At 35.1% G+C, this 12734-nt stretch overlaps 1 protein-coding gene across 2 annotated transcripts in view; it reads right to left on the bottom strand.

The window, feature by feature from the left end:
- Positions 1-283: 283 nt before the first annotated feature.
- Positions 284-12734, bottom strand: part of RAD21 (RAD21 cohesin complex component) — a 30447-nt gene continuing 17996 nt past the window's right edge. For both annotated transcript variants that reach the window (XM_072734025.1, XM_072734026.1), the window contains exons 5-14: positions 11695-11801; positions 10832-11038; positions 10245-10370; positions 9799-9921; positions 8544-8767; positions 7340-7499; positions 6723-6871; positions 4087-4236; positions 2595-2678; positions 284-1990 (exon numbers count right to left, since the gene is read on the bottom strand). In XM_072734025.1, coding sequence (XP_072590126.1) covers positions 1799-1990; positions 2595-2678; positions 4087-4236; positions 6723-6871; positions 7340-7499; positions 8544-8767; positions 9799-9921; positions 10245-10370; positions 10832-11038; positions 11695-11801 — 1522 coding nt within the window. In that variant the 3' untranslated portion in view covers positions 284-1798. The remainder of the gene's footprint in view (positions 1991-2594; positions 2679-4086; positions 4237-6722; positions 6872-7339; positions 7500-8543; positions 8768-9798; positions 9922-10244; positions 10371-10831; positions 11039-11694; positions 11802-12734) is intronic.

The raw sequence follows: 12734 nt of genomic DNA, 5'->3' as shown, positions 1-12734 counted from the left end.
CACGTCATAGCTTGTAGGTACTTAGCAGTTGCAGGGCTATCTGTATCTGTGCCCCAAAGATTCCTCGGCACCAGCGCTTTGTTACTTCAATTTTATCTTAGATCACATGGCTCTTCTGTTAAAGACACACTAGGTCTTTCCTTTTTTTTTAACCCAAGACTTCTTGAAAAATTCACTTAACTATTTGTATGGACAATTATTCTAGATAAGGCAAACAAAACATGAGGCATAATTAACATTTTGCTGGGGAACACCTTCAACCAGATAATTAATACTCCAAAAATTACAGCTTATAACACAACTTTTATTAGAAAAGTTATACATAACATAGCATCAACTATTTTCAAGAACAATATTAAACCCGATAAGCAACAAAACCAGACTAACAAAATGTGTTAACAAGAAACTAATGACCTTTCTATAATCAAACATTCAATTATCTACAAATGACTTTTTACAAAGGGAGAAAAATCCATGGTTTACAGGCACATATTGAAAATAAAGCTGCAATAGCAATTTTATACACTTACCATTCTCAAGAAACTGAATCATCAAAACAGTAATTACGAGTTCACTAATTTAAAACATTTCACATAATTTAAAATTACTGGGTATACACTGAAGTCTGAGATCCAAAAGTGATTTTTTTTCCACAAAAGTGCCAACACTTAAGCTAGAACTTTCAGTGTGAGTAATTTTGCCCTAAAAAGTTAAGACATGTTCTGATAATCATAATAGTCACATAATTTCTGGTGCTATCTGGTCTGTTAATAGTAAAGCCTTTATTTGGATGCTTTTCTTAAATTATAGGAAACCGGATACAGGATTTCTGTTGCAAAGCCATTAAAATAAGGTTCCAAACACAGGAGTGTGCAGCATTGGGAAAAGATCAGTACTAAAACTTATAATAAATATCAGAGAAGCCATTAGTTATTAACAGCATTGTCTGCTTAAGGGTTAAGTCAACCAGGTGTCTCATTTCCCGCCAGTCTGTCCTTTTAGTTGTTGGCAGAGCAATTTCTATTTTCATGATCTGAGTACTCAAATATATCCAAACATCTTTTTAAAACTTTGATTTAGAGTTTCCGGAAAGTCATAAATGTTTTTATATTTATTCTACTCTAAAAAGTCTACTTCTGCTCATTTCAGAGCCTCACTAAAACAACAGATTTTAGAATAGTCAGGTTCATTAAAAAGTTTCAAATGGAATGACTTAAAAAATAGAACATTTTAAACCAAGTCCTATAATTTTGTAACTGAAGGGGTTCAGTTACAGCACAGTTTCACAGACCCTCTTGGTCATTATGGAATTACACTTTATCTCAAGAGGACAATCTGTTTTGGGCACCATCCCTAAACACAGCTGTTAACAAGACTGCCAGTGTTACTAGTAGGAAAAGACGAGTTCTTCCTGTCAAAGACTCACACCATCATTCTCAATTGTCAGGAATTTTTTTTCCTGACATGTTTTCCTTTCCAATGCAGTGATGGAGAACTAAGATAAAAATCCTGACTATTACATGCGCCAATATTGCACACATCTGTTCTGAACTGTTAAAATGATCTTCTGGGTCCTTGGGTGTGCTTGTTTTCTCCACATCAGAACACAAACACAACCATATAAGCAGTTTCCCTTAAAGATGAAATTGATAAAATACTGGAAAAAAAACAAAGAAAAAGGCAGAGATTTTGTACAGACACAAATCTAAATTTTCTCAAAGGGTTTTGTGTGCCCTACACACGGGGGCAATTTGTATACACTAGTGAAATGAACACTAGCTATAACGCTTCTAGCTGCTCAAATAATGTGGAACCTTGGTCCAGGTGTTGCAATGATGTCGCTGTATGGTTCTTCCTGCGTCAGCTCAATAGCTTGTTGCTTTTTAAGAACCAAGAAGCTGTAGAACTTTGCTGCAGCTTGCTTTCTGTTTGTGTTTCGACATAACTCAAGCAAACTGATGGATTCAGCCCCAGTTTTAGCAAGAGCTCGCTGAAATAAAACCAAAGAAAGAAGTAAATCAACGTAATCTCACAGTAAGGTGGTAGTTTTAAAAAGGTGCAATTTTGGATCCTCGAGAAAGTATACTGTATATTCTGCTAAGAGTGGACTTCTTTGAATAGTCTGAGTGATGGTAAAGGGGCAAAGTATATTATGGCACCTTTAAAATCAAATGTCCATGGAACATTCCAACAAATGTGATACAACAGTAAAACTGAACACATACACAGTTCCTAAAATTTCAACTTATTTTTAAAATCCAACTATCCTTTGCTCCTATTTTGGGAAACTCTGAATAACCTGCTTGGTATTTCACAGACACTCAAAATATCTCATTTATATCTGGCTCAACGAAACCCTAGGAGATGCAGGTACACAAAGGCATTCTATAAACCACCATAGCTTTCCTTTGCAGCATAACCACAGGAAAAGTGTTCACCTGGAGGCTCTCCAGGCTCACTCTGAGCCCAACACTTTATATATTAAAATACACAGTGCTAGAAACGTGGGCTTTCTGGTCCTAGCGTATTGCTATTTTTTTGAGGGAGCAATGCCAAGTCTTTGCGCAAGTCTAAGTCTGGACTCATGTACCTACCTGAAGCCCATGAAGCATCTGCTGAGTCCTTTTGTTCCATCTTCTTTCTTCTTGATCCTGATCACCTCCGGAAGCATCTTCATCCTGAATGAAAAGGATCCCAACAGACAAAAAAGCTGACAAAAGTGGTCTACTGCAAAATGGACTATTTCTTTATGTCCTGAAAAATCTCTTACTTGGAAGCTTATCTTTCTTAAATTGCAGAAGAAAGTCTTCTGTAACTACAAGTAAGCATTTGGCTGAATATATGATTCTATACTGGTCTATAAGGATGTGCCTACAGAGAGAGCATGGTGCCTGGACAGCTACTGCTGGTTGGTGAGCTACTGGGTATTGATTGGCCCCCTATTAAGATAATTAACTTATGTTGGCTATAAATCAACTATGCCACTAAGCACACTGCTTATTTCAATAGAATATATTTGTGTGTTTTGGCAGCATGATTATCTAGCTGATTTATATTCTGGTGGACCCCAATCTCATTGTGGACCAGTACCAAAGAGCACACAGATTAGCAGGTAAGCAGTACTTGTCTACACAATGTTTTAAAAGAAATGGGCTATAATCCATAATACTTGATTTTCCTTGTGCTGCCCAGCTCCCCATCACCTACAGACCTGCCTTCTAAATGACTTTCTAAACTCTGAAGTTCACATGGGGCTATAGCTGAGATGCTTCCATGCTATGCTGAACTACATACCATACTTCAAAGAGCCAAGAGTTTATGGTTTCATACTGAGATTCAACACTAAGTCTGAGGTAATGGCCTACCTTAGTACACAGACTTAGAGTAGCTCTGGGGCTGAATTTTGACTTTAGTGCTTGAGTACTATAGTTTTTTTAAAAATGGTTATAAGATCTATGGCTGACATAATAATATATTATAAATACAGATACTAATGAAAGTATGTACCCAGTCCATAAGCTTCAGTCTTAGAAGAATTTTAAAAAGTTTTGAGGCTTCCTAGAAGTTATTTTAAGGTTTTTAAAGTGCCTCTACTTTTTCAAAAAATAAAAGCTATTCAAACCTTTACTCAATCTGTTTTACAAAGTCATGTCTTATCCTAGTCTAATGAAAACAAAACTCCTACAAATGGAAGATGTTTGGCTATGAGATTTCCAGGCCATAGACACAATGAAAAGTCATACCAGAGGTAGATGCTAATTGCAATAAAAATTGGCCACAAGATAATAAAACCAACTACAAACGATCTAGAATTCAACCAAGAGATCAGTGAAAGGGCAGTCAGTCCTTCCAAAGCCCACAAAGGAGCCAATGACATAGCATGACATAAAATTTGATGTTATTAATGATAATCTAGATCATTAAGAATTCAGTTCAATTGTTCATGTCTGGACATTTTCCTTCGCTGTGATGCTCAACATCAAGTACCTTAGCTTCACTATGAATGTAAAAGAGAGCTAAATGACAATCTGTGCTAAATCTAGGATAGGATTTATTCATCAGGTCTCTTTGCAAGTGTTTCCTTACCTCCTCCTCTTCATCATCTTCTTTCTCCTTTTCTTTCTCCTTCTCTTTCTCTGGTAGAAGTTCTAACTCTGGAATTAACTGACAGATATTTGGAGGCTCCTCAGGGGGCAGCTCTACAGGGGGTATTTCCACCTGCTCTACCTGCTGGGGCTTAAAGCAAGGGGAAGAAATACTGAGTTCATACTGCCAAACTCCCTCACCATCAAAAATTCTAAGAACAAGATACAATCAATTGCTTTAACAAAAGTGTTGTTTTTCTACTTTTTGAGGAACCAAATACTTATATATAAAGTCTATGTGAGAAATTTGTAAATTACAAGAAAAACTGTAACAGAAAAAAATCCCAAAAACTTTCTGTAGTATTATTTTAGGAAAACCCACACAAAACCGAATTACCCATTAACGCAATACAAACAGACTTTAATATTACTGTCAACCATTTCTGCATGAAATGGTCCTAAGGCTATTATAACTAAGCTTGGGCTCTAAAGAAGAGTCTTGGAGCTCTTATGACAGCATGTTTTCTGAGTCCATCTCCTGAATTTCTTCCAGGCTTAATATAGACTGCGGAGAATGTTAACAAACAAGTTCTTCCAGGACAGTAGTACTAGAGTAACCCACTCATTATCTGTCCCCACTCCCATTTCTGAGCTCATACCGAAAGATGCTCTTTTGGACAACTCTACCGCCAGAGGGTATAGAAAACTAGTTCTTAGTCTTCTGCAATACCTCTTAACAACCAAGGTTACCAAAAAGCCTCCGTTTGCCCACCAGATTAATTTATTCTATAAATTTAAGTTTGGGAAGTCTTACATTAGACCTTACTTCCTTTATATTTAATGGTAGTCAGTCTGCATAAAATAGGCAGATGTTACTTTTTTTTTTTTTAAAGGAATTTAACAAGTATATTCTGATTCTTTAATAAGATAGCTCTCTTTCTTTTGCAGGTTACTGTAATATGAAACAGTTTTAGGTTGAAGAGTCAATCCATGCATATAGAGTCTACAATGGAGAAATCTTATTTCAATAATGGTTCTGGGAAAATTGGACGATTATCTTATACCATACACAAACATCAACCCCAAATGGGTTAAAGTTTTGACTGTAGGACCATAAAACTACTAGGAGAAAACATAAGATGGATAAGCTCCTTAAAATAGGTCTGGGAAATGATTTTCTGATTTGATAGCAAAGGCAATAAAAGCAAAAAATAAGCAAGGGGGACTAGATGGAACTAAAAAGCTTCTGGAAAGGATATGAGCAATAAAATGAAAAGGCCATCTACAGAATGGAGAAAATACTTGAAAATTATTTATCTGATAAGGGGTTAACATTACAAATAAAGAACTCACACAGTTCAAGAGCAAAAATAAAACCAATTTGATTCAAAAATAGTCAAAGGAGCTGAATAAACATTTTCCAGAGAAGACCCTACAGATGGTCAACAGGTCCGTGAAAAGGTGCTTAACTTCTCTTATGCAAGGAAATGCAAATCAAGAGAGAAACCCCTGTGCACTGTTGGTGCAGCCACTATGGATCACTCTAGGATCCCTTCTCAAGAAGTTAAAAATAGAACCATATATATGATTCAGCAATTTCACTTCTGCGTCTTTATCCAACAGAAATGAAATCATTCCTGTGAAAAGTTACCTGTTTCCTCATGGTTACTGCAGCATTACTTTTAAGAGCCAAGATATGAAAACAGCCTATCCATTAAAAAGATGTGATATATACATGCAATGGAATATTCACTAGGAGAAAGAAAATCCTGCCTTTTGTGATAACATGGATAGAGTTGGAAGGCATTATACTACATGAGATAAGTCAGAGAAAGACAAATACTATATGATGTCACTTATATGTAGAACCTAAAAAAAGTGGAACTCATAAAAGCAGAGTACAATGATAGTTAACTAAAGGCTGGAAAGATACTTTCAGTCGTTAAGTTCTGGGGATCTAATACAGAGTATGGTGACTATAGTTAACATATATGAGAGCTGCTAAAAGTTCTCAAAAGAAGAAAAAATATGTTATTATGTAAGGTGATGTTATATGTATACACACACATATGTTGTGAAAGGATTTCACAAAATCAAAGTACTGTTTTACACTGTAAACTAGTATAATGCTGTATGTCAATTATATCTCAAAAAACTGGAGAAAAAATGTTCAACTTTACTGGCAAAAACCAAAACTAATCAGACATTCGGAACTAGATGTTAATTAAAAAGTGATATTTTAAAAAAAAGTGACATTTACTCATTATATACTTGAAAAAGTTAATAGGTTCCATATGCTTTCACCTTTAATCTAGAATTGTCAGATTCACCCTGGACTAATCCTTGAGAAAGAAAAATGACTGGAATCAAGTTTAGTCAAGGATTCCACACTGGCCAAGGATGGGGTCACATTAGGCTCTGAAACAAGACTATTTAAGAAGAGTCAAAAGGCTCAAATTTCTGTGTAACTTCTCCCATGTAGGGCATACTGTGTTCACATCCTTGACTGCCATTCTTTCTCTCCAGACCTATCCCTTATTTTTTTTCCTCTAAACCGCTATATTTCAAAACAGCTCCTTAGATACTAACACTATTATGAGGGATCTAAAATTCTTGATGACTGATGTGCTTACTTACAGGGATCACAGGCTCTGGGTCAATCTGTCCTGCTTTTCGCTTGACTCCTTGAGGAGGTGGTGGAGGCATGGCTGATTCATCCAAGTTTGTTCTGCTGGTCTCCATCACTGATTCCTGGAGGCGGCTTGGCTCTTCCAAAATGGGCTCATCTGCAATTGGTCATATGAAAAAGAGACATAAATTGTACAAGTCTAACAATATTTTAGAATTTCCTTGAATACTAATGCATTAAGACAAAGGTACTTTATCTAATGAAAAAAGCCAAATAAAAATTTTAGCTCTGCGAAGATTACTCAATTTGTAACAATACACGTAAAGGGGAAAAAGGGTAAAATCCCCCCACCTACAATCCAATGCAGGATAATCCTCTTATTAGAAGATTACTCAGCTAGTCTAAAACTTTAAACCTTTCCAAAAACAGAAAGCTTTCTCTTTAACAAAGCAACCAAATGTAGTTCCCTGTACAGATATTTGAGTATGTGCCTTTGTTCCAGATTTCTGTTACTCTTGGCAATATATAGGTATATCTTTTTTTTTTTTTTTTTTTTTAAACACAGGTATATCTTAAGCCAAATGCTCATTTAGACTTCATCAAGGAACTATTCAAACGAACAGACCGATAACATCACGCTGCTGGTGTTGCTGCTGCTGATCCTCTCTGGGAACCTCTGGATTTTCAAATTCTTTGAGGAATTCATCCAAATTATCAGCTTCTCCTCCTTTCCGCCTTTTTCTAAGATCTTCTGGTACTAGTGGTGTAAGACAGCGTGTAAAGAGCTATAAAAGAATTAAAAATCTCAACTATAAATCACATTAAAAAAATCCATCACTGACATTTCTATTTTCCATTAAGCATGGTTTAATAGAATTATAATCAGTGTGTACACAATTTAGCATGATTTCTACTTAATGTTATATACACTACATTATATCCTGATTTTTAAATATAGGACATCCGGTTTTAAGTGAAGTAATTTTAGAAAAATTAAACACATTTTAAATTTGCCTGCAATTTATTTTCATATTCATACACTTAAAACTCCATCTAACTGGAATCCTGCCAAGTAGTTTTATGTTTTTTGACAGTTGATGACTGCATAATATTCCACTGAGTGGAGATACGTGTGTGTATGTATCACATTTGAATGGTTTTTAATATTAAGACTTTTTAGATTAATTGCAAACAATATAATGATCTTCACAGAAATAAATTTTTCCATATTTTGAATTATTTCCTTAGGAAAATTTCTAATAATGAGGCCAATGAGTCAAAGAATATAAATATTTTAAGGACTTTCTTCCAAATGATTATATGACTATGCTTCCAATAAATAGTAAAATCACTTGGTTCAATGCATATTTTAACCTCAGAATAACAGTCTAATAGCACTGCCTCACTCTGAGTTCTTCACTTCAGAACCTTGTTCTGGAATAGTCTGGAACTTAAAGTGAGCTGAAAAGGGCTTATCAGTGCAAATAATTTTCATAAAGCCAGAGAATTATTTACTGTGGGAAAAGGAGAACCATTCCATGGTTTAGAATGAAAGCAAAATGTAGACTGCGACTTGAAGCACAGTGTACACTAAGGCAATAGAACAATAATTATAAGGAGATTGAGGAGGGAGAACTATTACTAAAAACCTGTGGCTTTTAAGTATAGAAAAAATTCCTCCTACATCTTTTAGAAATACAGGTATGAGCAGGATCTTTTCAGATCAGGCTGTGTTTGTATGTTGTGATTTAAGTTAAAAAAAAAAAAAAAAGTCAATGGTTTTGAAAGTTATTTTTTAAAAATGGCCAAAAAAATGCCAACTATATTACCTTCAGTAGTCTGTTATTCCATAAAGGCTGAGCAGGTAAGGAGAAGAGTTTTTCCACTCCCCCTGTCTCTTTCCACATCATCAATTTCTTGGTGGGTGGTGCCAAATCCAAAGTTGTAACAATATCAGAATAATCACTAAGTTGGGCTCTAATTGTCTTACTATCCAACTCTTTGACACTGTCAACAATCAGCTTCCTCTTCCTCTTGGCTTTGGTTTCTTTGACTGGAATGACAGGAGAAAATAACATCACTTTCCTGTGAGGCCATCATGAAAAACAGAGCTTTTAGACTTGGTCTCATTGTATCCCTGCTTTTCTAGATACCTGTTAGAAGAGCCTCAAGAGGGCAGACTCTATTTTAACTTATGTCTAAAGAGGCTGGCATACTATAGGTGCTCAATAAAAATCTGCTGAATTAATGACTATGTATAGACTTTGGCACAACAGGAGTACAATAATGCAAAAACCAATACATTTTGCCCATGTAAACTTGTATTGTAAATACGGAACATCTCACACTTGATTCAGATTTGGGTTGAAGTCCGAGATTGTATGGCTTACTATTACATCTGAGCGGCCATTAAGAAAAGTTACCTTTATCTTAAATCCTCCATAAATGGTCACAGTTACTATGATTTTTAGTGGAAAAGTTACAGTTCATATATGGCAGTTGTACAAGCAGAGTGATTAAGTGTGTGTGTGTGGGGGGGGGGGGGGGGGAGTCCACACCCAGATGGATCTGGAATTCCATCCTAGATTCTTACTGTATATTCATTTCTAATCCTTACTAAAACTCTGCAAAGTAGGTAACACCAGATCAATTTCTCAAGATACAAATTAATTCAAGATTTCATTATACGTCTTAAGAAGCACTGAAAGAAACACAACACTGATTTTAGAATCTATCACATTTCCAGACTGTAGCCCAACTATTCAATAAAGACACAGTCAATCCTGTACTTCACTGTAAAATTCTTTGCAATGTTTTCTAATTGTTACACATGTGTTGATCTGTTAGCATAAGACTAAGCTACATATTAGCAAAAAACGTGGTTCTATACTTGTATTTCAAAGCAACTTTTACAGGTATTCTCTAAGATACTTAGATTATAATAGAAGATTCTATGAGAGATGACTGACAAAGAAGAAAGAAGCTTCGCCATCTATCTAAACAAGAGTAGCAAATAGAGAAGAAAAGCCAGAACTAGGACCTTATGTTCTGAATTTTGTAAGACAAAAAGTTTTGTTTGCTCACCAGTGATATCAATAGGTTCCAATGCAAAGGCTTCTTCCTCATTTGGAACAAGTGTTGTCTGATCAGTCATAGTTGGCATTGGTTCAACAGGATCCACTGAATCAGGACTATCAGGCCCACCCACTATAAAAACAGAAATTTGGTCACAAAAGGCATGCGTATTTAATACATCTCCTACAAATGGGGAAAAATCCCTTTGAGAAACTAAAAGAAACCCACTGGTACCAATAACAAATTGTTTTCTAGTTACAAAGGAGGCTACATTAGCTAAAAGGGGGGGAGGGGTACAGGGTTAACATGTAAGAGAATCAGAATAATCATAAGCACTGTTCTTAAAGAGACTTATAATTCATTATAAGCTGGAACTTTTAGTTTGTGGTCTTCTATTAGATACCTTTTTCACTGCCATACAATCACGTTCAGGTCACTAAACAGGAAATGCTTACTTGAAACATTATCATCCTCATCCATATCATCATGTGCAGGCTGTTCTGGCAACATCACACCTGCCTCAGACAGGGCAGGGGGATCATCAAAGATACCACCATCATTGTTACTTATAAGTTTGTCATCTGAAATACAAAATATATAACTTGAGAAAAAAGTGCTAAAAGAATAGCCTATCACTGGGAAAATAAAATTACGTTAAAATTAACCAAATCAAAAAAATAAATTGTATTCAACTTGCATCTCTCTTCAAGATAGTATACAAAAGTGTAACAGTATAAAAAATTCTCTTTTCTAGTTCATATTTCTACTTAAAACATTTATTTAATATAGGTATCAAACACAAAAGAGAGCAGTTTAAGAGCTAGTAACACTTAAAACTCTGAGATAAGCATCTTTAACAAAATTAGGTATTATTATAACCTTTTTAGGCTACAGTTCCACAGAGAACTTGAATGAAATCGATTAATCACAATCCACACATGTATACCTAAAGAGCTGCTTACATGACCTAGAATTAGCGACTGCTCTAAAACACCATAAATGAACAAATAAATGCTAGAATAACCACCGTGTTGCAACCTACCTAATATACCGCCATCATTTCCTTCTCCGAAGTTGTCATCCTTATATTGGTCTTCATATTCTAAATGGTTAATTTTCTCATTCAGATTGCTGGTGCTCTGTTCAGGCTCTAACAGTAGGTTAGAAGCACTTGTGCTCACTAACATGTCATCATCCTCAAAAGCACTTCCTTCTCTCATTATCTCACGATCATCCATTCCAAAGTCACCTAAACAAATGTTATTAGTTGAAAAGCGTTAAAAACATCACTGTTATAAAAAAACTAAGGATTTATTATAATTGGAATGTCACATTTGCTAACTGAGGCCTTATTTATCTTTGAGTATTAAACACCCAGTTTAAACTTTAAACCTTTAGCCTCTATATTTCATGAACGGATCTGGGGCATGACTAGCACATTCAAACGTAGGATCCAAATTTAGGTTATCTTAAATATGTGAAGTAAATTTAAATACGTGTATAGGTTAGGTTGCATAAACACTTAAAACATTCGTTATAGTGTGTTGTCATCAAGAAAAAAATTTGCCTGTTTTAAACACTATTCAAGAAGAATAGTAGGTACATAATGAAACTGTTCTCAACTGAGCATTATGTCAGTGTTGGGACTTTCTACAGATTCAAATATAGGTTCTATCACTGTGTATGGGAAACAGGAATAGGCAAGGACTGAACTCAAGTTTGGTGCATAAATGGAAATGCTTAACATACTGGTAAGAAGGTAAATTCTTTTCTTTATGAGAAAGCATGAGATGAAATTTATCCTTTTATCATCATGAACATATGTCTGGGTTTTCCTTTTCAAACTGCTAGCAGTGTCACAACATACTTCTAACATTATTAGCTAGTAATTTGTTTCTCCATTACCAAAATCATTTTCTTGTAGAATACTGATGTTTCCAACTTCTTCTCTCATGGTTATTTCTTCCACTCTACTCTGGTTCAGGCTGAACTGCTGGGCCACATCAATGTCACTTTAAAAGAATTTCAAATACATTTTAGTCTTAAGTCTCACTGCAATGTATAGGAGAAAAAAATATCCTAATTCTCTCTATAAGGAAAAAACATACATATAAAGTTACCATGGTTTAGAAATCTTAGTATTTGACACTATATACAATCTAAGAATCTGAACAATGATTTAGAATTTGTATTTAGATTTAAAAACCATCAATGACCAGAAAGCAAAACATAGAAAAAACTTAGAAATGCATGGTCTAGACAGGTAGGGGTTTTCATCAGGGTCGTGGTATGAACTCTGAAGTTACCCCACTTTTCTGAGACTGTGTCTTCCTCTAACAGATTAATATCTCGTATTGTTTAAAAAATACTCAATAAGACCTGTAATATTAAACAACGTGGAATATCATCGGCCAAATTCAGAATATAAATACTTCAAAACAAATGACCAGGTTTATTTAGGAAACAAGTGGCAAGTAAAAGCATGGAAGACTTCTGAGGCCTATCAATCAAATGTAGTTTGCTGAATTTGTAGAGACCTTAAACAAACTGAGGATTTTAAAAAAGGCCTATGTGTAAACTGGGAACATCTGAATGCTGATTGGATATTACATTAAGGAATTACTGTAATTTATATTTTAAAGGTGGGATGTTGTTATGGATGGATTTAGAAAATTCCCTACCTCAAAAGAGATAGTGAGTTATTTATAGAGGAAGAGATCTACTCTTTAAGATAACCCAGTGGGGTGTTGGAAGGTTGAGTCAGGGAAATATTAATGAAATAAAACTGGCAACATATCCATAATTAAAGAAGCTGATTGGTCAATACATGGGGTTCACATTACTAATCTTTCTACTTTTTAGCTGCTGAATTTCCAATGAAAAAATTTTAAAAACAAAGTGGGGAGTAAGGAAAGCAGCTATATAGCACCTACCATTAACACACA

The sequence above is a fragment of the Vulpes vulpes genome, chromosome 13, assembly GCF_048418805.1.
Source record: "Vulpes vulpes isolate BD-2025 chromosome 13, VulVul3, whole genome shotgun sequence".
NCBI classification, from domain to species: Eukaryota; Metazoa; Chordata; class Mammalia; order Carnivora; family Canidae; genus Vulpes; species Vulpes vulpes.
The sequence above is the reverse complement of the archived record's forward strand: the minus strand, read 5'-3'. Positions and strand labels throughout refer to the sequence as shown.